Consider the following 22,534-nt stretch of genomic DNA (forward strand, 5'->3'; position numbering starts at 1 on the left):
AAAATTTAAGATGCAATTTTTTTTAACTTGTGTCAAAAAGTCTGAATTCTGAGAAACAAAAGCCAAAATTCTTGCTTCTTTTCAGAATTCTGACTTTTTTTTCCTAAAGAAAAATTGTGTCTCAGTTTTTTTTTAGTGGACCTAATCCTCTTCCGTACAAATCAGACACGGACCAGTATCTGTAGAAAATTTGATGCTAAAATTGAGCACATTTGTAATAAATGTCCGCCTTCTTATCTTTACTTTATAGTGGAGTTCCTTAAGAAAATGTGTGATAATATTTGCTTATATCGGACACATTTGTCCTTAGTTTTTAACCACAGAAAGCAAACCCAGACTGCTTAGGTATCCTGATGTACATGAAGTCTCTTCCACCGCTCAATACTGACACCTAGCGGTCACGTGAATTAACACATGGAAGTTCAAGAGAAACGAAACCGAAAGAGTTTCACTTTCCCAACTACATTGAGTCAGCGTTTCTACCCTGTTGCTTATAAATACAGCCGCGCCTTCCGGTGGCACCTTTCAGTCTTGTTAGCCGTGATCTTGTTCTCTGGAGTCGTCATGGCGTCTGATCAGGATGATGCAAACGTGTATCTCATTCGGCTCTTAACACCGAGGCTGCGGGAGCTTATTGTGGTGCATAGAGTCCTGGACCGGATAGACTTTCTCCCGAACGTAGACCGGGAAAGGATCAAACAGAAAGCGAGGACCGAGGGTAACGTACTGGCTGCGGATCTCCTCATCGGCGCCATCACTAAGAAGCCTCACAGCCCCGGCTGGTTCAGGGCGTTTGTAGACGCGCTGAAGAACTCAGGCTTCAACCATGCTGCTGACTGCATTCAGGGGAAATGCAAACCCGAGGAGGAGGCAGAGAGTGACTACTGTGTCAAACTAATCCAGATACTGTCGCCGAGTCTCGTGGAGATGAACACGAAGGAAGTGTGTCTGGGATGCTTTTCTAAAGAGCTGCTGAGCCAAGAGGACAAGGAGCTGGTGAGTTACTCTTAAAACATCCTAACAACACGACTGCAAACAGTGTTTACTTTCTAGGCCAACTTTGTCAGTCCTTGTTGTATTTGCAGCTTTTGACCACACGATGGCAGACGAATGCTCTGTTTTTGTTGAACTAAAGTCACTCTTGTATATTCTTAACAGATTGAAGCCAAAATACAAACTGAGGGACCCCAAAGTGGAGCCCGAGAACTCCTGAGCGCAATAGTGAGAGGTCACACTCAGTGGTTCTCAACATTTCTGGATGTTCTGAGGGAAACTGAACACCAGTACCTGTATGAGCTGACAGGAGGACCACCTGACTGTGATAAGCTAGGTGACTGATTTTATCAGAGCACACACCCATCACAGGGAAAGCTGTTTGACTGCAGCTGGATCAGTGCTTGCAGGGTATATAGTCACACGGTAGTAAAGAAAAAATATAATAATAATAATAAACTTTAACTAGTGACTAAAAGAAGAGTAAAATCAGGCAGTGTAGTTGGTACACCTAATAAAGCTCAAAGGTCATTGAACTCAAATAAGATCACTAAAGACTATCTGGGTAATGCATTGGTTCTCAATGTAGGGGTCCTGAGACACTGAGAGGGGGTCACCAGATAACTTAAAAACAAAAAAATATATATTTTTTTAATGATTCCAAACTATATTTTAGCAATTTTAATGCAACTATATGCATAAAATTAGTGAAATTAAAATAAAAACATAGTATTTGGTAGGACTAGGCAATTGATTGAAAATTAAATCGCATTGTGGCCTGCTGCAATTTTCAAATGAAGGTGTAATATTCCTTTAACCTGAAATTTGTGTCAGATAGCAGTTTTAACCTTTTTAGCAGTAAAGATGTTATACATTACAGGTCATTCGATCATCCACAGGCAATTTTTAAGAATAGTCTAAAAAAAATCCTTCTTTTTTGTATGTTTTCTTATTAAATATGAGAGTGACATAAAAATTATAGCTCCCTTCAGTGCATCGATTCCTATCCAATTTGCAATACGAGTCAAAATCATCACAATTAGATATTTTTCAAAAGTTGTTCAGCTCTAGTTTTAGCTAGCATTGTGTTGGTTATAACATAGAATGATTTATTGCTTGAAATACTGAAAAAAAACCTGAATATAAGGAACTTAAGAAATAATCGCATATCAAATGGCAGTTGCAATACTGGGGAAAAAAATCGCAATTAGATTATTTTCCCAAATCTTTCAGCCCTATAATATGGTGAGATTTATGCTGAAATCAAAACAGTGTTTAAAAAGGCTGTAAAAAGTAAGTCTGCACATAGAATGTGGTGGCCCTCCCCACATGTGATTTATTGATGATATCAATAAATATGTGTTTTATCAGTAGCATTGTAGCATCCTGGCCAACGGTTGACTACTTTTGGAGCTGAAAAGTATGTCCAGCTTTTATTGGGTTCAAGTGTTTATTTGTACCACTTTTTAAACACTTTTCCCATCAAATTTTGCCACTATTATTGGCCAGTATTCATCATTTTTGCATAAATCGCACCCATTTTCGCATCTTTTTCCCTCTTAACATCAATTTTGCCACATTTTAACTTGTTTAACCCTTTTAAACCCTTTCCACCATTTTTACTGCCTATTTTTACTTCTAAATCAATTGTTGCCACTTTTTGCCTGTTGTTACCTGTGTTGATCCAATATGCACACCCATTTTAACCACATTTCACTGTTCATTTTGCCAGTTTGACAGATTTCTGCCACATTAAACAATTTTTTCCCCATTTTTTTAGTCCCATTTCACCGCCTTTTCCACCCGTTCTCTCCACTCTAAATCCATTTTTGCCTTTTTTTAATCCCATTTCATCACCTTTTATGCCTATCTCTTAGACTTTTAAAGCTAATATTGCCACTGTTCACCCCTTTTACCACAGTTTATGCCTTATTTTGCAACTTTAAAACCGTTTTGGCTACTTTCTGCCTCTTTTTTTGCAACTTTTTATCCATACCTGCTACTTTTAATATCCCATTTCACCACCTTGCCACCTTTTCCAACCTTTTTTTTTTCTCATTTTTAACCCATTTTAATTCTGTTTTTAAGAAAGGATTTTTAAGAAGGCTATACTCTATGGTACGAATGAACAAAAAATAAGTGTTGCTTTGATAAGAGTGATTATTCAGGTAAACAAAATTAAATATGGTCGTCACAGCTTAACCTTACAATGGACCAGGACTTTGCTGACCTCTAAAGGCCCCCAGTTTGGCTGGGTCACCGGACGCTCTCCCTATAATCGCCCCTTATGGGCAGCCTTGTCTGCACATGACTATTCTTTACAGGGTCCCCTGTCTCTGGCACCTTTATTTTAGATGGAAAGGTTGAGACCACTGGGTTAAAGTATGAATTAAGAAGAGATTTAAAGGAGGTTACAGAGTCCCCTTTAGTTTTCAGCCAGATTAGAGACCCATGCCCGAGGATCTCAGGGTACGTCCTTGCTCATATGGGTTAAAAGGTCTGAAATGTAGGTGCCAGACAATGAGAGCTATAAGAGGTATCAGTAAAATCTTCAAGTCCATTCTAAAACATACATGGAGCTGATGTCAAGAGTTTAAAATAGGAGTGATATGTTCAAATCTCTTTGGTTAAAAGCCTGGCGGCTGAGTTTTGGACCAACTCAGTCAATACCTTTCTGGCTCAGGAAGGTAAAAAGGCTTTTAAATAATCTAGGTGCAAGGATATAAAAGCATGTTCAAGTGTCTCCTCAAAATTAAAAACTGATCCTATTTTTGATATTTTTCTCAGGTGATAAAAACTGAAATTTTGAGTTATGTTTCTTGCAGCAGGCGTTGTATTTTATAAAGGCACCCAGCAGATGGCAGCGCTTTCTCTGTGATGTGAAAAGCAGGTATGATTTGTCTACTGACAATGTGTTATTGATTTGATTTCTCATCAGGCTCAGCTGAGAAACAGTGTTCATGTAAGGATGAATCTACAGGATGTGATGTCACCATGGAGGGGAGTCCGGCTGCAGCTGAGGGAAGCGACTGCACGGAGTATATGGAAGTGTGTGTCGCCGAGACTCCTGCGGATGAAGGTTAACACAGTTCTTTTTTCATTTCAATTAAATAAGTGAATGATAGTAACAAGGATGCAACATTATAGTGAAATACAATTGCAAATGCATACAAATACGTTCAATTTTATTAATCAGATTAGATAATAATACATTTATCTGGCAAAAGTATATCCCATACTACTTTTATAAATCTGTTTTTTGACATAGGAGTATTTTAGATTCACTTTTATTCTAATCAGAAGTTTCAAACTGTCTTTTTTAGCTCTTTCTGAAATCATATACTACATATTACCAGTGGTGTAGTGCAGGATATACTGGGTATGTACAATATACTCACGTACTTTTCAGACCCATAGAGCTGTTGTCCCCCAACTTTTTTTCCTGGGGCCCCTTTTGGTGGTTTACAATGTTTTCAGGCGGGTTAGTGAATCTCAAAACACTTCTGTTAACAGCATTCTTAATGGCTATTATAATCGAGATTTCACAGTTGTATTTACTCACTATTAGATTCATGTCACTTGTATTTCATACTAACATTGTTTGCTTAAAGAAAATTAACCTTTTCTGCCTTAAATGCCATTTTCTTGATTGAAATCTGCTGCTTTTGCCAGTAACACCTTAGCTAGCTCGTGAATGCTAACAATAGCAGGCATGCTAGCTCGCTAATAGTACAATATCCAGAATATGGCATTTATTAAGTTTGCAAAATATCATTTGTTGCAAACTCAATTCTTGGACATTTGAGTGACTTCTCAGTGTGAACACAAATACATATACAGTGCTTAACAAATTTATTAGACTACCCTAACCCTAACCAAAGTAAGGTTTATGCCACAGCTGCCCTAAATTAACAGCATTGGTAATTACCTAAATCATTTTTTTATGTTTCTGCAATGGTTAATACACCAATATGTAGAAGCTCTTTAACCAAAATGATATTTTTAATGCTAAAATATCATTATTATTGTTATCCATGAATTTTCAAATTGACTGATTTATAAGAAAATGGAAAAAATAGTAAAGCACATTATTATTTCTTGATTAATATGTCAAATTATAGTTATTTACTGGCATTCCTGGAGAGAAAAATGAGTTTTAGTGGTTGAATGTTATGCTTGATTCATTTCTGACTTCTCAGAGAAGCCCAGTGAGTCGGCTCAAATTTGGGTGAATTCAGTTTGAAATTCTTCATTCCTGTTCAAAATGGTAAAACATGGAGAGCTCACTGAAAATGAAAGAGTCCGCATTTAAGCAGCAAGATGCTGGATGGTCTTTGAGACAAATATGACAGGTGGTCTAATAAATTTATTAAGCATTGCATATGTTTAGTTTTTAGCACAGAGGTATGCCATGTGGGACACACTGATTGCTTGCTTGCTCCCTAGTGAGCTCTGCAGAGACACAGTGCATTCTGGGGCGTTCCAGTATGAATAGTGTGCTCTTTTTTCATATGTGAAAAATATGGCCACTCTGGTATACATCAGCAGATTTCCAGCATACTCAAACGCCATTTTATGATGAACTGGGATCTCAGGATGTCAGCTTTGCTTTTTGGAAAGACTTTTTAAATTATTTACCTGAAACTATGAAGAAGAATCAGAAAAGGAATATTTTGAAGTTCTGATCGGGGGAGGGAGACTGTAAAAAATGCACTTTATAGCCGAAGGATGGACTTTACATGGGACAGGAACTTACAACTAGGCCATCTGCGCCCCCACTCAAAACATTTTTAAGTGGGTTGTAATTCACTCCTGCTGCTGTCCTTGTTGTCCGCTTATGGGACAATAAAGGGAGCCTGAATCTGACACATAAAGCTTACAACAACAGCAATAAGGAGAAAATAATTATAAGTAATAATTATTTAAATTTAAAAACATGATCTTGATGTCAGCATCCTAAATTCGTATTTCCAATAAGCCCGGACTGGATGAAAATTATTATGATTAGCCTCATGGCATAATAGTTTATGTCATTTTTTTGGACTTGTGATATCTGCCTAACTCTGCTTTCCTAAAGCTGCTGACTTATTGTGCCTCATTTTCTGAAAACCTTAGAATATGATTTAGGCAATTATGCTATCATGCTAACAATAAGTAGTAAAAATGGTGCTGTGACAGACTGCTTGTTGCTTTTTTTGTACTGACTTGATCCACAGTGGGTTTTTTGCTCCTTGAAGAACGAAGCTAAGAAGCTTTAGAACAGGAGTTTTCAAAGTGTGGAAGAGTGAGCCTCCCCTAAGAAGCAATTGTTCATTCAGTGGGCCCCCACCCACAAAAAGGATTCACATTGATAAAAAAAAAATTAAACAACAACATTTCAAACATTTAAATCTTTAAAAGTTTTTAAAATTAATAAATTTTGGATAGTGTGGTTTGCAAAAGTCCTCAAACATCTGCCTTTCCCTCTTATTCAGTTATAATGCCATTAAATACCCCTTTTTCTTATTTTTTTTGGCCATTTTACAACTTCTTTTTGCCTCTTCTTTCCCCATTTTTTCCACTTTTATCCCATTTTTGCCCTTTTCACCTTTTTGCCCATTTAAGCTACCTTTCATCATTAAATATCCCTTTTTTCCAATTTTTTTGCTAATTTTTGCAACATCTTCTTGCCAGTTTTTCCCAATTTTTGCCACTTTATCCCATTTTTTTCCCTTTTTTTTAACAATTTTTTGCCACTTTTCATTCATTTAAACAACCCATTGCCATTAAATACCACTTGTTTTCTCTTTTTTGCCCATTTTTGCCACTCTTGACTGCTTTTTGCCCATTTAAGTCACTTTCCACTGATGACCATGTTTCCACTTTTTCTCACCATTTTTGCCTCTCTTCACCCATTTTTGCTGCTTTTTGACCATTTTGCCACCTTTAACCTATTTCTATCAATCTATAGATTGTGGCTCTTGCAAAGGTATTTTTCAACAATTTTGCTCTTTGGTTGAGTAACACTGTTCTATAGCATAGTCCCTATAGTAACTATAAGTCTATCCATTTTGCTCTATGCACAGCACAGGTTCACAAAGCAAATCACCTTTTTCTGGCTTATGGTTCCGCGCCTCCCCTGAAGCTCTGTGGCGCCCCCCAGGGGAGGCCCACTTCACACTTTGAAAACCACTGCTTTAGAAGTTCCCACTCTGCATACTTCACACTATCCCCACAAAGGTCAGTGTCCCAGCTTGCCCCCCTGACTCAAAAAAGTCTGGACACATCTCTGTGCATGCAGGTCTGTTAACACAATTGATGGGTAGCAGACAGTGAGAACTAAACAGTATTAAAGCTCACTTCCCCTGTCCGGTAATACAGACAAATTTTAAAGCAGCAGCAAGAATGTGCTTTATAGTTAGAATCCCTGAATGCAAAACAAAGATATTTAGATTAGATTTAAAGTACCTCTATGTTTTAGATGTGGCAACTGCCCTCCTTTAACTGTGATTTCATCTCTTTTCAGACCTCTGCCAAGGAGTGAGAGTTGAATTCACATCCCAGTCAGAAAGTATGGAGCTCTCGCAACCAGGTAGGACTTATTCGTTCATGGTAAATTTAGCAAGCTTTTAAAAAATGTCTACAGAATAAATGATTTTGGACCACCCAGGAAAAGTAAACTCAAGTCACAGTGAGAAAAAAAATGATGCCATGCAGCATCATAAAGGCAGAATGAGCATATTTGGAGCAAGTGGAACATTTGAATGTCCTGCCAAAAGAACTTGTTCCATGTGTGTATCATGATGAACCACAAAGAGGTCAGAGAGGAGAGAAAGCCCATCCAGGGATTAAAATGCAAAACACATGCTGGCCCATTTTAATGTAAAGTAAAAGTTAAGTTCAAGTAGAGTAGTGCATCTCCGTGCATTGTGATTAGCCTGTTTGACATGATCATGTGATAATTGATCACTTTAGGGATAATAAAACCGTAGTGCAGTACAGTTTTCACTTTGTGAGAACTGACATCAGGGTACATGGATAAAACAGAAGGGGTAGATGGTTAATTGTTTCACCAGCCGTTGAGAGCGTGCTGCATGTGCAGAATTTCTCTGCACTAAATCAAACTGAAACACAAGCCTGTTGGTTTTCCTCTGCTTATTGGAATTTCTGATTGTTGACTTTCCTTTTCTAATAACTTTTGCAACCAGAAATCCAGGGGGCCACACAAGCCAGTGTTTACCTCTCATTGTTGTTAAAGCTCATTCCCCGTCAGCACAGATGTTTATTTACGACCGTGACGTTGCTTGAAAGAGCACTTTAACCTCTGACATACAAAGTCTGAGAAGCAAAATTAAAAGCTGTCTGCGTGGGGGAAAGAGTAACTTTTGGGGGGGTTGTGCTCATTACTAGGGGGGACTGCAGAACTCGGAGTAGAGAGGGTGAGAGGAGGAGAGGGGGCGCACTGTGAGTGTTAACTAAGTCAAGTTTTATCCCCGGCCCAGACAGAGCAATGCGTCATAGACTTCTCCAGTGACTGGAAGTCTGTCTGAGGTGGATCATGGTAACTCTGCTGTCTTTGCAAACAGGGAAATGAGGCGCAGTGCCAGCATAATAGAGTGAAATGGCAAGTCATGAAAGGATGCAATCCTTAAATCTACTTGGGAAATTGAGAAATACATGCAGATGTGAGCTTGTGCATGGAAATATGTGGCTTAATGCTCGTACTTTAGTGACTTTAATGTATTTTGAATACCTTGGGCTGACTTTTATTGAGGTTTTTGGTTTTAAAGGTCCTTTGGGCAGGTTATGAAACACACTAAACTAATTCTGATACCTCTGTATGGCTGGTATGATGAGTGAAAGGAGGTGATAAATGTGCTGGTACAATGTATTTCCTTTTTTTAACTCAGCTTTATTGATAAACAGCGTTTGGCAGTTGCATTCATGAAATAACTGCATTGCCAACATTACAGACTGAGCAACAGTTCATAAATAAAACAGAGAAAAAGATAAGGGGTCTAATCCGGGATTAGATTAGAAAAAACTGTTTTAGATGTTGTTATACGGACGGGGGCCCGCTTTAGCTTTGTTTAGCTGTTAGCTTTCGCTAAAGCTAACATAGCTACGCTAGCTACATAATTAACATTACTACATAAGCCAAGGAAGCTTAGATAGCTTTAGCAACAGGAGCTTTAGCAAGTTAAAGCTAACATAGCTATATGGATAACATACCTACATTGCTTACATCGATGCTTTGTGAGCTTAGCTAGAGCTGTTTCCTACGTTAGCTACGCAGCTTTGTTATCTATAGCTTAGTTAGCTGTAGTCAGTTGTAGTAGCAGGTCTCAGCCTGTAGAGGGCAGTCACTACTTATATTTCTAAGAAAAAAGTATAATTTAGATCAGGGGTGTCAAACTCAATCACAGAAGGGGCCAGATTTTGTATTAAGGTCTAACCTGAGGGCCTAACAGGGTTCACATTTAAACAGAAACTGTCAACCTCATTTTTTTGCCAGAAATAAAATATGGGGAAAAATGAGTGAAAAATGATTTTCAGATTTAAAAAGTCAAAATGATATGTTAAGCCTCAAAATCTGTGATAGAAAGTCAAACTTATTTGTTCAAAAGGTCAAAACACAAAATTAGATGTTAAAATAATGCTTTTAAAAGGCAAATATATATAAAAAAGAAAGTCACAATCATGTTTTAAAGGCAAAAATATTACTTTAAATTAAATTTGGTTAACCTGAAAGGTCAAAATTTGATATAAAGGTTGAAATAATAAATTGAAAAGGTCAAAATTTGAGATAAAAAGTGAAAATAATAAATTGACAAAGTCAAAATATGAGATAAAAAGTCCAAACTATAGGCTGAAGTCATAAATCTGCAGTGCACAATTGAAAATTTGAAATGAAAACACAAATGAATTTGTTTTCCCACATTTCTATTTATCTAGTGTTTTTTTTTTTTACTCTTTACTTTTTTTCCAAAATTTTTATGACTTAAGGATATTTCATGTCGTCAGGGTTAAGTTAACATTTTTATACTGGAGGAAATCTGCAGACCTCATAGTTTAGGGCCAGTTATAATGAGAATATGATATGATCTCATAGTCTGTGTGTAACTGTACCACAGGCCAGATTTGGCCCCTGGGCCTTGAGTTTGACACCTCTGATTTAGATCCTTTGTACTCAGATACTGAGATTTGGGTCCTAATGGATCAATGTTGCCTCTTGGGTCTTTTGAAACTCTTTTAAATACAGTTGGAAAGCTAGTCTGCAACCCTAATAGACAAACTGATTTTATAAATTAATTCTGACCAGATCAGTTAAGTTCATGCACTGGTCGGCTTTTGTGCAGGCTTAAAATCTTTCAGTTTTATAGTCTGGATTAAGGCGGAGACTCTCATTGGCATGATTTACAGCACACTTAAACTCTTGAAGCACATGGTTTCAGGAGCTCCTGATTTTGTTGTAAAAAGAATAAAGTAACAGTGAAAGTGCAAAGAAAAAGACTGAGTACTCAGAGTTAATGTTATGATTATATAATTCAGCCCATTTGCATGCAGCAGCCACTTTTTTCCCTTTTAATAGCAGCATTAAAAATAAACATACCACTACAGGACAGAAACAACAATGACAAGCAGGATGTTTTCCTGTACTTGTGGCTTGCTGACATGCACAGAAGTTTTGTCTGTCTTAACCCTGCTCTGTATTACAGATGGGGCTGACTCACAGGCAGCTCCCAGAGGCCCAGGGAGAGAACATATTGTTCTTCGAGATTATCAGATGGACGTCGCCAGACCCGCCTTGGAGGGGAAAAACATCATCGTATGCCTCCCGACAGGAAGTGGTAAAACCAGGGTTGCGGTTTATATTACCAAAACACATCTGGATGGCAGGAGGGCCGGAGGGCGATCAGGGAAAGTGGTCGTCCTGGTTAACAAGGTACTACAACGCCCTGCGTCTGGTGCATTCCTCAATCACCATATGGCTTTGTCTTGTTATAGTAACCTACTTAAATCCCGTTCAAATCCAAAGAAAACATTCTATCATTCAGTCAATTTGCACATGTGGGTCAGCTCACCACGAATTACATGCCGTGAGGTTTAGTTATTCCCTTGCACTTTGTTACTATTTGGCCCTGCATGGATTTGCTCAGCACTGGAAAGAATCAATCCTTACTTGCCTTTGGATTAAAGGTTTTCCAGAAAAAACTTGCAGGTCAAGTTACAAAAACAGCAATAGAAACAGTGATGGTATGCAAACAAGAAGTATAAAACGGTGATTTGGCCAGTTGTGGTTCTGCAGAAAAAGGGACTGTCCTTTTGTTTGATCCTTTAAGAATTAACAGCAGAGTCGACTAAATCATTGCACAAGTCATGTTAAAACAATCTGCTCTATCTACTGTCAGCAAAAGCACAACACTGTATCATTGCAATGTCAAACAAATCACTAGCAGCTGTGCAGTAACTAGAACAATGCATTCATAATGACATGTTTTTCATTCTGTTAGTTTGCTCTGTACTGAGATAAAAAACATGATTTGATTTGTTGTACTTGTGGCCCACAGGTTCCCCTCGTGGAGCAGCATTATTCTGCAGAGTTCTTGCCTTTTCTGAAGCACGAATATAAAGTGGAGAGAGTCAGCGGAGACTGCCAGCAGAAAATCTCCTTCACAGAGATCATTAAGAGGAATGATGTCGTCATATGCACGGCCCAGATCCTGGAGAATTACTTGGAGAGGTCTAACGAAGGGGAGGACGAGGGGGTGAACTTGAGCGGTAAGAACACAGCGACGTGAAAATTATAGGGTTAAAATGCCCAAGATGTAGTTTTTCAAGGTTTCCTTAAACCTTTGGTTAAAATCTGCCCAGGCTCAAACCTCACACGCTGACAGCTACTGGAACAGAAAGCCGCCTGGAGGACTCATAACATGTCCCATGATAATACCTGACAGGATCTTGTCAAAGTCTTCCAGCTCTGCTGTTCACTCTTGTTGGCACTCACCAGCCCAAGGTGGAATAGCCACCTTAATGGAACATATGCTGTTTGTTGAAACGCCTGAAAGCGCTTTTTTTCCCCTCCCAATCTCCTGCTTTCCAGGCCACACGTCTGTTCAAGCCATCAGTGTGTGGCTGATCAAATTCACATGAGAGCTTCCATCAGCCACTGTACATCAAGCTGCCACTCTCCATACTCTCCTTCTCTAGGGACTAATTCCTACCTCTTTGTCGCCATAAATAATTATATTTCCCCCCCCTATTCTCTTATATAAAGTACAAGAAATAAAGTTATTTTAAAGGTAGAACATTTCAACCAGTGCGGCTTAAACTGCTACGTCAGGATCCTAGAAAAGCCTTGGTTTGTGTGGGAGGATCTCTCCCTTTCGGAAAGATGTTAAAATCTGTGAGAGAAAGCCACCTCTATTTATTTAAGCAGTACAAATACAGGACACAACACTGCCTGAGAAAACGGGTGTGTTGCCTAAAATGTAGGCACTTTTGTCTATGGATGATAATCTTAGAGTAGAAATGTAAATGTTATTGTTCCTACAAAGCACCCTGTAATCGTTCCCTCTATATTTATAGTGCTGTAATTAAATGAATCTTTGTGTTCCTTGTTATATATCGTTGTCATGTCTTCTACTTATATTCCATAGATCTGTCGCTGATCGTTATAGATGAGTGTCACCACACCCAAAAAGGAGAGGTCTACAACCACATAATGATGCGTTACCTGAGGCAGAAGCACAAGAACTTTAGGCTTAAGAAGGAGCAGAAGAAGCCGGTACCTCTCCCTCAGATCCTGGGCCTGACTGCCTCACCGGGGGTAGGGGACGCCACAAAAATGAAGCAAGCAGAGGAGCACATACTGCGGGTAAAAGGAAAAAAGTCTTTCTGTGTGGTTGGCTTAAAGGTTGGCACATGCCTGCTTTCTCAATGTATAACGGTCTGTGTGAGGTAGCTTTTTTAGTACTGGCAGGCCCGTAACCCCATTTTCAGAGTGCTTCTCTTTAGCCTTAATCATTGCATTGTTACAAAAAAAATCCAGCTTTTCTTGATAGAATCTGTAACGTTGTTTCAAAATTGCTGTGTGAAATGTTTCCATATTTCAAGAAAAATGTCAAACAAAAATACCACTGCTGTTACTCAATTTAAAAAATTAATCACATCATTACGCCGTGATTAATCATGATTAATCACAGCATTTTTTAAAATAGTTTCAAAGGCTAAAAATTCCCCTTGAAAAGAGACAGAAAAAGTTAGATTGGTGTCTCTTCTGCTAGTGATAAGAGCAACCCATCCTGGGACATTGCCCTAACCAGTGTTTCCCAACCATGTTTCTGTGTCTGCGGCTTTAAATGTTAATGAGCTGTCTGACTCCACCCCTGACTCCACCCCTCTCAGAAAATGGATGTGGCTCTCCTGATCCAGCTGAGAGGAGGATCAGGAGAGGAGGGCGGATCTTTCTTCCAAGCGTTGAGGGCCAGCTGAACCTGGGGTGGAGCTAACTCCCCACATGACATCATGAGGAGAAAATCTGAGAACGGCATGTTTTAGCACACTTTTTCTGAAAGATCGAGAAAGAGGGGGGAATGGATTTTTCTGATTCTTGGGGGGGATTGTGGCCAGGCCAGGGGCACATGTTTTTGTTAGAAAAGCCTGAAAAGTGTATTTTGAGTAATATGTGGCCTGTAATGTGCCTGCAGCATATTCTGTTAAAAAAAAATGATGGAGGGGAGGAGCTTTGCTGCCGTGTTGGATTTTAAGGCGCTTCCTATAGGACTGAACGGACTTCCAGCTGACTTGCACCCATAAACATATGTAATAAGTGGAAACAAGGGGTCATAGAGCAGGAGTTATGCTGGCCACCTTTGCTTGATACTTGTCTTGAATTGAGAAGGCTTTTCAATCAAGGTTTATTAACTTAACAATAAACCTACAGTTTTATTTAAATGCAGGATTCTGACCTAATGAGGGAGAAACTATGGTTAAAAAGTGGCACCTGCCCCCCATTAGGGGGCACTTGTAATAATTGAAGCCATTCAGTTTCACAAAAGTATAATTCATTCTTGTATAATTTCTATGATAGATTACATTTACAACTGTGGATTTTATTATCCACAAATACGCCACAGTCCATCAATCAGCAACAAAATTCTCTCCCTAAACTTTCACTTCTCATTGTTTATAAAACCTTCCCCAGTCCCTCTGCCTCACTGTTTCAAGGATCATGTTCATCTCAGAAAGCTGTTTCCAATACTCCACACCGCCTGTGCACTCTGGGCAGCCATAAAGCTCCCCACTAGTGCAGTGCAGAATAAAATGAAAACGCTCTTGGATCACACTGTGTGTTGCAGATAGAGACGTTTATTGCAAACAGAATGTGACTGATGTTGGATTTGATTAGCTGTAACTCCGTACATCTGTATCTCTCTTGTAGATTTGTGCGAACTTGGATGCTTCCAAAATCATGACAAGAGGCCTTGGAGAATTCAGAAAAGACCAGCGGACAAAAATTGTAACTGTTGAAGATAGAAAACAGGTATTTCTTTTGCACAAAACGTAACACCATGCTTTAGTATACAGCTTATCTCTATTTATCTATCCGTGTTTAAGACAACCAAATATTCCTTTTCAGGATCCGTTTGGGGATGTGATCAAAAATATCATGAATGCCATTCATGTCCATGCCGGCCTGAGTCCCACCTGTGAACTCGGCTCTCAGAACTATGAACAGTGGGTCGTTCAAAAGGAAAGAACAGGTGAGCACAAGTCCTTTGTGCTTTCTTCGGGAACACCAACCCTTGGATCAACTAACTGTCTCGAATTATTTTAGCGGCAACCGATGAAGACCACAAGGTGCGGGTTTGTGCCGAGCACCTTCGACAGTACAACGAGGGCCTGAATCTTAGCAACACCATCCGCATGAGGGATTCTTTCAGTTTCCTGAACAAATACCACCAGGAGGAGTTAAAGCGGAAGTCACCGCCTGAGGAGGATCATATCATAGAAATCACGGACACTGAGCGATTCCTCTTCAACTTGTTTAAAGGTACTAGCGCAGCGTTACTCAACCCATGCTTAAGCAAAGAGCTAAATTGTTGAAAAACAGCTTTGCACAAGACACAATCTAAGTGGTGAAAAGTGGCAAAAATGGGCTAAACGGGCAACATAAGTGTAAGTCATGTTATAACTCACATTAATAAATTGCCCATCATTGTGTGTCTGAGACTTCTATTTTTGCTGCTGTGGAATCAGTCATCATCAACATTCATCCTTACCAGAATCATATTGAATTTCAGGATGATGTTATCATAACAGCCACACATTAAACACAGCCTGACTTGAATGAGACAACTGAGGAATGTAAAAACAGAAATCTGGACCCAGCAGTTAAAGTGGCAAAAAATTGGCTAAACAGGAAATAAAAATAAGTTAAAGTGGCAAAAATGTGCTAAACGGGCAACAAAAATAAGTTAAAGTGGCAAAAATGGGCTAAGCGAGGCAACAAAAATAAGGGGCAAAAATGGGCTAAACAGGAAATTATTAGTTAAAGTGACAAGAATAAGATTAAAGTGGCAAAAATAACCAAAATATTGCAAAAAAGTAGGTTGAAGTAGGAAAAAGTGTGTGTAATAAATCATAAAAAGTGGTTAAAATGGACATAAAAAGGAGTTAGTAGTGGCAACATTGGGGCACCAGTGGCAACAATAGGCATAAACTGGCCAGAATTGGCTTAGAAGTGGGAAAAACAGGCAGAAAAAAAGTGGTGGGAAGGGTGTAAAATTGACAAATGCGTTCAAGGTGGGAATAATGTGTAAGAAGTGGACCGAAAAATGGGTAGAAAAAAGTGATCAAAAGGGGTTTAAGTGGTAAAAGAGGAAGAAATGGGTCCAAACTGTGCAAGAAATGAGGAGAGGTTTTAGATAATAGTGGCAGAATTGTTTGGGAAAAGTGGGTAAAAACCGGCACAAAATACTTTCAGCTACAAAAATAGGTTGCTGTTATTCAGAATGCTAGCTGCAATGCTACTGATCCAAGCGTAAGTGATGTTATGCATATATTTCCGTAAGAATAGGTTAAATATACATATATATATATATAAATATACATTTTTTGAAGCATTAAAAAAAGATTTCATGATTTGAAGGCATCTGGCGACCCCCTGTCAGTGTCTCGCAACTCCCCAGGGCATCCCAACCTTCGGGTTGAGGCCCACTGATATAGAAAACATGCAGATGTGAAGCACAAAGCCAACATGCAGCACAAAGAGGGAGGTTTGAATATCTAGACATCCTGACAGCTCTCCAATTATAGTAGTAAGATTGGTAAGCACACTGGCTGTAAAATCCCTGGTGTTAAACATTTTTGTATTTTATCTGTCTGTCCAAATATCATTACTTTGGTACTACAGACTGGTGCAGGCCAATATCCCACCATAATGGATTTAAAATTGTACTCTACAATGTATGGGGTGACCCTAGCTCAATAGCTTCTTATTATGGGTTAATGCCCTTTTCAAATCTCTTGCTAAACTTAAAAGCTGTTTGTTGTAGTTCTTAATTTAACACACTGGAATTATATCAATCTTCTTGTATAATTCTTGGCAAAAAAAACACAATTTCTTTCTTTCATCCATTTCTTGCAGAGAAAAAGGAGGAGTTGCAGAAACTTGCAGATATTCCAGAGTATGAAAACGACAGCCTGTCAAAACTAAGAACTAATATTCTGCAAGAGTTCACCAGCCGGGACAAGGCCAGAGGGATTGTTTTCACCAAAACACGTCGGAGTGCCATTGCTCTAACTCAGTGGGTCATGGAAAACCCAAAGTTTGCTGACATTGGGGTGGCAGCCTCTTATGTCATTGGGGGAGGAGACCAGAGTGTTGTCAAACCGATGACCGCAGTGAGTCCAAGCTGCACTTATAACCACAGCATGTTAGCATGTAACATCCTGTTATGTCAAAGTAAAACTATCTATCTCTGTGTTATTCAGGCAGAGCAGAAGGACGTGTTGAAAAAATTCGGCAGTGGGGAAATCAACTTGCTGATTGCGACCTCAGTGGCTGAGGAAGGGTTGGACATACCACAGTGCAATATTGTGATCCAATATGGCCAAATGACCAATGAGATCGGTATGATACAGGTCAGTGAAGTCAGCGGTAACATGGGATTTGCTCCAACCCCTTTTGGTCTAGTACAGTGGTTCTTAACTGGTGGGTCGTGAACCGGAAGTGGGTTGTGGAGCAGTTTTCTGGAAAAAAACGGTGGTAAAAGTCTATGAAGAACATGCAACAATACCGTTAATTTAACTATGTTTTACTGTGAAAATTGGTCAATTTGAATGTTTTATTAATATCTCAGCTGATTTATCTCCTGTTCTTGCAATACAAGAGCTGTTTTTACGATGTTAATGAAATAATTTTGCAAGATGTCTGGAAAATTGGCTAAAATTACACATTATCATGGGAAAAGGGGGTGTAAAACATGTCAGTTTTTTCCTGTCTCTTGTCCCTGTCATAAATTCTGTGCCATCCAAGATCCTAAGTGCAACATTTTTATTAACTAAATGTGCACTGGTGAAAATTTTTGGAAACTTGGGTCACGATTTGTCATCCGACATGGATGGGTCCTGAGGCTATGCCAGTTGAGAACCACTGGTCTAGTAAATATTAAAAATCCTTACTGATAGCTTACCAGTAATTTCTTCCTTCCCAGGCTAGAGGCAGAGGAAGAGCTGAAGACAGCAGTTTCATTGTGATCGAGGTGAAGAACTCCTGGGTGGCTGAAAAGGAGTGCGTCAATGAGTACCGCATTAACATGATGAACAAAGCCATTGACAAAATCAAAGCCTTACCTCAAGCAGAATACAACAGAAAGGTGTCTACATTTAAAATTTTTCCTCTCAGTTAACCTGAAACCTCACCTGACTTTTAGTAATGGTTATTTTCCTCTGATCAGATTGACGAGTTGCAGTATCAGTCTATCATGGAGGAGAAGGTGAGGATGACAAAGAAGAGGCAGAAGGACATTATGAACGAGAACCCGTCTGACGTGAAGTTCGTCTGCCGTGGCTGCAGCGAGCCAGTCTGTACTGGTGAAGACATCCAGGTCGTGGAGAAAGTGCACAGAGTCAATGTAACAACAGAATTCAGGTATTTATAACAATCCATCTCTATTTAAAAAGATACACTGATACATGATGAATGTATGCTACAACTGCAAATACATAAGGTTGTCAAAAAGCATTTGTTACACTTGTTGATGGTTTGTTTTAAAATGGTATGGCTGTTTTTTAATGAAGCCTAGCATTAGTTCATGTAGGACACAGTAGTCATACGCCCAGCTGTGATCAGCTGATCCTAATTACCGCCTCCCAGCTCCCACAGCCAATCACACCTCTTTCTCTGAATGGATACATTTCTTTAGAACTAATTTGTTGTGTTTAGTATGCATTGTCATGAATGCATCCATCCATAAGGGGGTTTCTAGCCATGCATACGCTGGAAAGTCAAAGCATGCTGCTTATCTAACCCAGGGAGCATCTTCTGAGCAGACCCTTCTCCACCAAGTAAAACTGTAGATCCATTTTTTTCACTAAAATGTTTAGATGTATGACAAGTATTCCTGAATGAAATGATTACTATGACGTACACCTGCGTTTTCAGCAGTGACCTTCTGTAGCTTATCCCCCTTTTGGAGAGTGTCAATGATTGTCATCTGAACAATAATACAGCCATCAGTCTTACCCATGATTGTGGTCGTGTGTACTGAACCAGAGTGCAATAATGAAGGCTCAGGAAACCTTTGCAGATTTGGACTTTTCCACAATAGTCTAATTTATGAGATAGTAGATTTTTTATTTTTGTGAGCTGTAAGCCTTAATCATAAAGAATTAAATGTTAAAACAGCCTTGAAAGATTTTACTTTGTATTAGAAAAATCCAGAATATATGGACATGTAATTTTTTGAAGTAAATAACGTGGGGTAAAACATGATATTCTAAGTTTTTGAGATGCACCTGTATTTTTTTTGTACCTTTTCCAACTTTTCATAGTGGAAACATAAACGATTGAGCTCTGTACCAAACTGAACTGAACCAGACTGTTCAGTGGAAATGCAGCTTTAGAGTCCCAAAGTTTTCAAAAACTACAAATCATCTGTCAAATTGGGAACCAAAGCTGCCCAAAGAGAGAGGCAGAGAGGTAGCCCAATTAAATAAAGTCTATTTAAAATCTCATAAACATGCAAAAGTTAGGTTTTTGTCTCATACAGACAGAGAGCAAAGGATGTGATGCTGTCTTAATTGCACCATAATGTTAGACTTTTTTTTTATGGAAAAGACATTGTGATTGTGCAATTCAATAGTACGCATAGGTTTATTTGAAGATATTTAAAATCAGAACTGCCCCAGTATTAGGAACATAGCACCTCTATTGTTTTTGCTGTGGTAACAGGTGTCACTAACCTTTCAAAGGTGATGGATTCTCCCGTTTCCTTCTTACTGGTGAATCCATCTTGCAAAGCTCCCGTCTGAACTGTGTGGGCCTGGTTAGAAAGTGACAGGACCAATCACTGATAAGGGGCAGTACTTTTGGACGCGGTGGAATCGTGACGTAAGCAAGTAGTGAGAAGAGGCCGGTACAATTATGGCGGAAGAGATTAGCGTGGATGCTGCCAAAGCGGCAGTTTTATTAGAACTTGACGTCATTTTTTCGTTAAAAGAAGAACAAAGAACAGCAGTGAGTTTTTTTCTTTTCAAAAATGACAAAAGTCAGAAATCTCTATGGAGTTTAGTCCTCGGTAGCATCATTGGTCAGTAGTGGCTACAGCGTCATGTGTTTTGTTTCTCTGATTGGCCCATAAAGATGTGACAGAACGTTCATCCAGTCACCCTCCGAGTGTTTTTTCAAAGGCTCTGCCCTTTCCCAAATGCTGTCTATGAGAGGTTTTAGTTTTAGGTTAAGATATCACTGGTTTCATATTTAAAGTTTTAAATCCTGGTGTTATTCTAAAAGTGAACCCTATCCTGCACTCATAAAAGTTGTGCAACATCACATTGAAAAATGATGTTTTCCTCTGTTTTTTCCAGTAAACTTTACATTCAAACAGAAAACACCAGCCTTCGAGAGAGACTGCTAGATTATGAGACAAACGGCTTCATTTCCTGCAAACGCTGCGGACAGGTAAATGTGTTTTAGTTTAAGCAAACTCTTCCTCTTGTTTGAATTGTTTAGAGAAAAATTAATCCCAGAAAATGTCCTAGTATTGTTCAGTGATTGTCTGAAACGCCTCTTGGAGTGACACCCAACAGTTTTAGGCTTCTTTCTATCCAAGTTCATGAAACATGAATCAACGATTAAAATTATTGCAACCATTAGAAGGGTTTATGGTTGTACTGGTGCTTGCCAAAGCTGTTTTTTTCCAGAGAGATGAAAAGAGAAGTTAGAAATGAGTCAAGACCTGCCATCAGCAGTAAAATAAGTTTTTCCAAATGTGAAAAACAATGAGTCAGAGAATCACGAGATACTAGAGGATTCTTTTTTCTTCTAAAGTCTCGATTCTGAGTTTTAACCAAGTTTCTCACCATTTTTGCTATTTTTAACATATTTTCATTCTGTTTTTATCAAAAGGATTTACATTTTTAGGAAAGCTACTTACTACACAAATGAATTAAAACGTTATTTGGTTTTTTGATAAGAGTGGTTATGATTCAGGTTAAATATAAAATACCACAGCTTAACTTTACAATGGACCAGGATTTTGCTGGCCCCCAGTTTGGCTGGGCCCCAGAAAGCTCTCCACTTTTCCTACCTAGGGCAGTCTTGTCTTCACATGACTATTTTTGAATGTGCATGTCTGTGTTCAGCCACCTTCAGGTACAATGGCGTTCCCCGGTCTCTCTGGCACTTTTATTTTGGGGGGCGCGGGCTGAAAAGGTTGAGAACCCCCGCCTATGTCGCATGTCTAGGAGTTCTGTTTTTGTTTTCAAAATGAGCATTAACATAATGTGCTCTTAACAGTGTCACAAATGTCAAATCTGATAATGTAGCCCAACCAGATTAAATCACATCCACACGCTCCTATTTATAACTGATGTCTTGACTCCTGATTTTCATTGCAGCGATGGGGCTCCATGATGATGTTCAAAGGGCTCGAGCTTCCCTGTCTCCATGTGAAAAACTTCACGGTGACCGTCAACGGAAAGAAGATGAACAAATGCAACAAGTGGAAGGATCTCGCCGTAAAGTTTACTGCCTTTGACTATGCTGAGCATGCCAGCCGTGTGGTAGAGAGCTCTGATGATGAAGAAATGTGAAGACTGTTTTCTTCACTGTGAGAAAATCCAAAGTTAAACTGATGCATGAAGTGTTCGAGTGTTATAAAAACTGGAGGGTTAGGTGTGTGCTGGGAATAAGTGAAACTTCTCAAAAATGTGGTTGTTAAAAGGCTTAAATGTGATAAATGCCTTGGATTGTTAATATGTGTGGCTGCACTGTTTGGGTGATGCTGTAAGTTAATTTTACAGCTAGGTTTCTTTTTTAAAAATCTATAAATGTGAAAAATTAGCTGGAGAATGCATTTTTTTTAAATGTCTCAGCGCCCTGCTGTCTCATGGGATGGGAGCCACTGAGCCTGTCATAGCCCCTCAGAGCCCACCTGTCAACATGCATGCAGACAAACAGGTGCTGGTGATTTTCCATTGAATCCAACTGTTAGTGAGTCACTCCTGTTGAGCCAGGCGGAGCATCTATTTTTAGAATTACTTTTATAAGAATGCATAAAGATGAGTAACCTGTACCATCTTTGACAAGTACTGGAATCACGGGCCTACATGTGTGACCACTACCTGTTATTTCAGTGTTATTCAACATGTGGCTCTTTAGTGATGATTTGTGGCTCTTTTATGAATTAATTTAAAATGTTATTCCCCAGAAAACCTTAAAAAGGTCAATTTGACCTCAGAAATTATCTATTGCAACTCACATTAATCAGTTTGTTTCCCACACTTCTACAGGTGGCTTTAATTGTCAAACTTTATTTTTTGTCTGTATATTTCTAGTGCCCTTATTTTCAGTTTTTTGCCCTTTTTCAATTTTGTGCCTCTTTTAATCTATTTTTGCACCTTTAAGCCCACTTTTACCACTTCTTTTTGTCTCTTTTATCCTGTTTCTTGCTATTTGAATCCCCCATCCATTTGTTGCTGTTTCCCTGTTTTAGTCACTTTTCACTCATGTTTTGGTATGTTTTTACTCCTTTTTTGACTATTTTTGCCACCTGTAACCCATTTTGTGTGACTTCTCACCCTTTATTGCTACTTCTCCACTCCATTTTTGTCACTTTCACCAAGTTTTTCCAACTTTAAATCCATTTTACAGCTTAATGGCCAATCTTGCTGCTTCTTTTTACCTATTCATGCTACTTTTATCCTGTTTTTGCACCTTTTTACCAGTTTTGCCTCTTTTGTCCTGCTTTTTGCCATCTGAAAGTTTTTTTTCCCTTTTTTCCTGCATTAAAGGCATTTTTCCCCATTTTTGCCATTCTTTGCTGCTTTTTGC

The 22,534-nt window shown here is 38.9% G+C and overlaps 1 protein-coding gene across 1 annotated transcript; it reads left to right on the forward strand.

Annotated features, from left to right (window-relative positions):
- The first annotated feature begins 264 nt into the window (after positions 1 to 264).
- ifih1 (interferon induced with helicase C domain 1) lies at positions 265 to 21,957 on the forward strand. Its single transcript, XM_041807726.1, has 16 exons — positions 265 to 996; positions 1,159 to 1,330; positions 3,932 to 4,072; positions 7,499 to 7,564; positions 10,692 to 10,918; positions 11,544 to 11,754; positions 12,633 to 12,850; positions 14,417 to 14,518; positions 14,615 to 14,738; positions 14,813 to 15,028; positions 16,625 to 16,881; positions 16,972 to 17,121; positions 17,694 to 17,855; positions 17,937 to 18,130; positions 20,068 to 20,161; positions 21,100 to 21,957. The coding sequence occupies exons 1-16, from the start codon at positions 415 to 417 to the stop codon at positions 21,292 to 21,294; spliced, it is 3,111 nt and encodes a 1,036-aa protein (XP_041663660.1). The 5' UTR covers positions 265 to 414; the 3' UTR covers positions 21,295 to 21,957.
- The last annotated feature ends 577 nt before the right edge of the window (positions 21,958 to 22,534 follow it).

This window comes from Cheilinus undulatus, linkage group 15, assembly GCF_018320785.1.
Source record: "Cheilinus undulatus linkage group 15, ASM1832078v1, whole genome shotgun sequence".
In the NCBI taxonomy this organism is placed as follows: domain Eukaryota; kingdom Metazoa; phylum Chordata; class Actinopteri; order Labriformes; family Labridae; genus Cheilinus; species Cheilinus undulatus.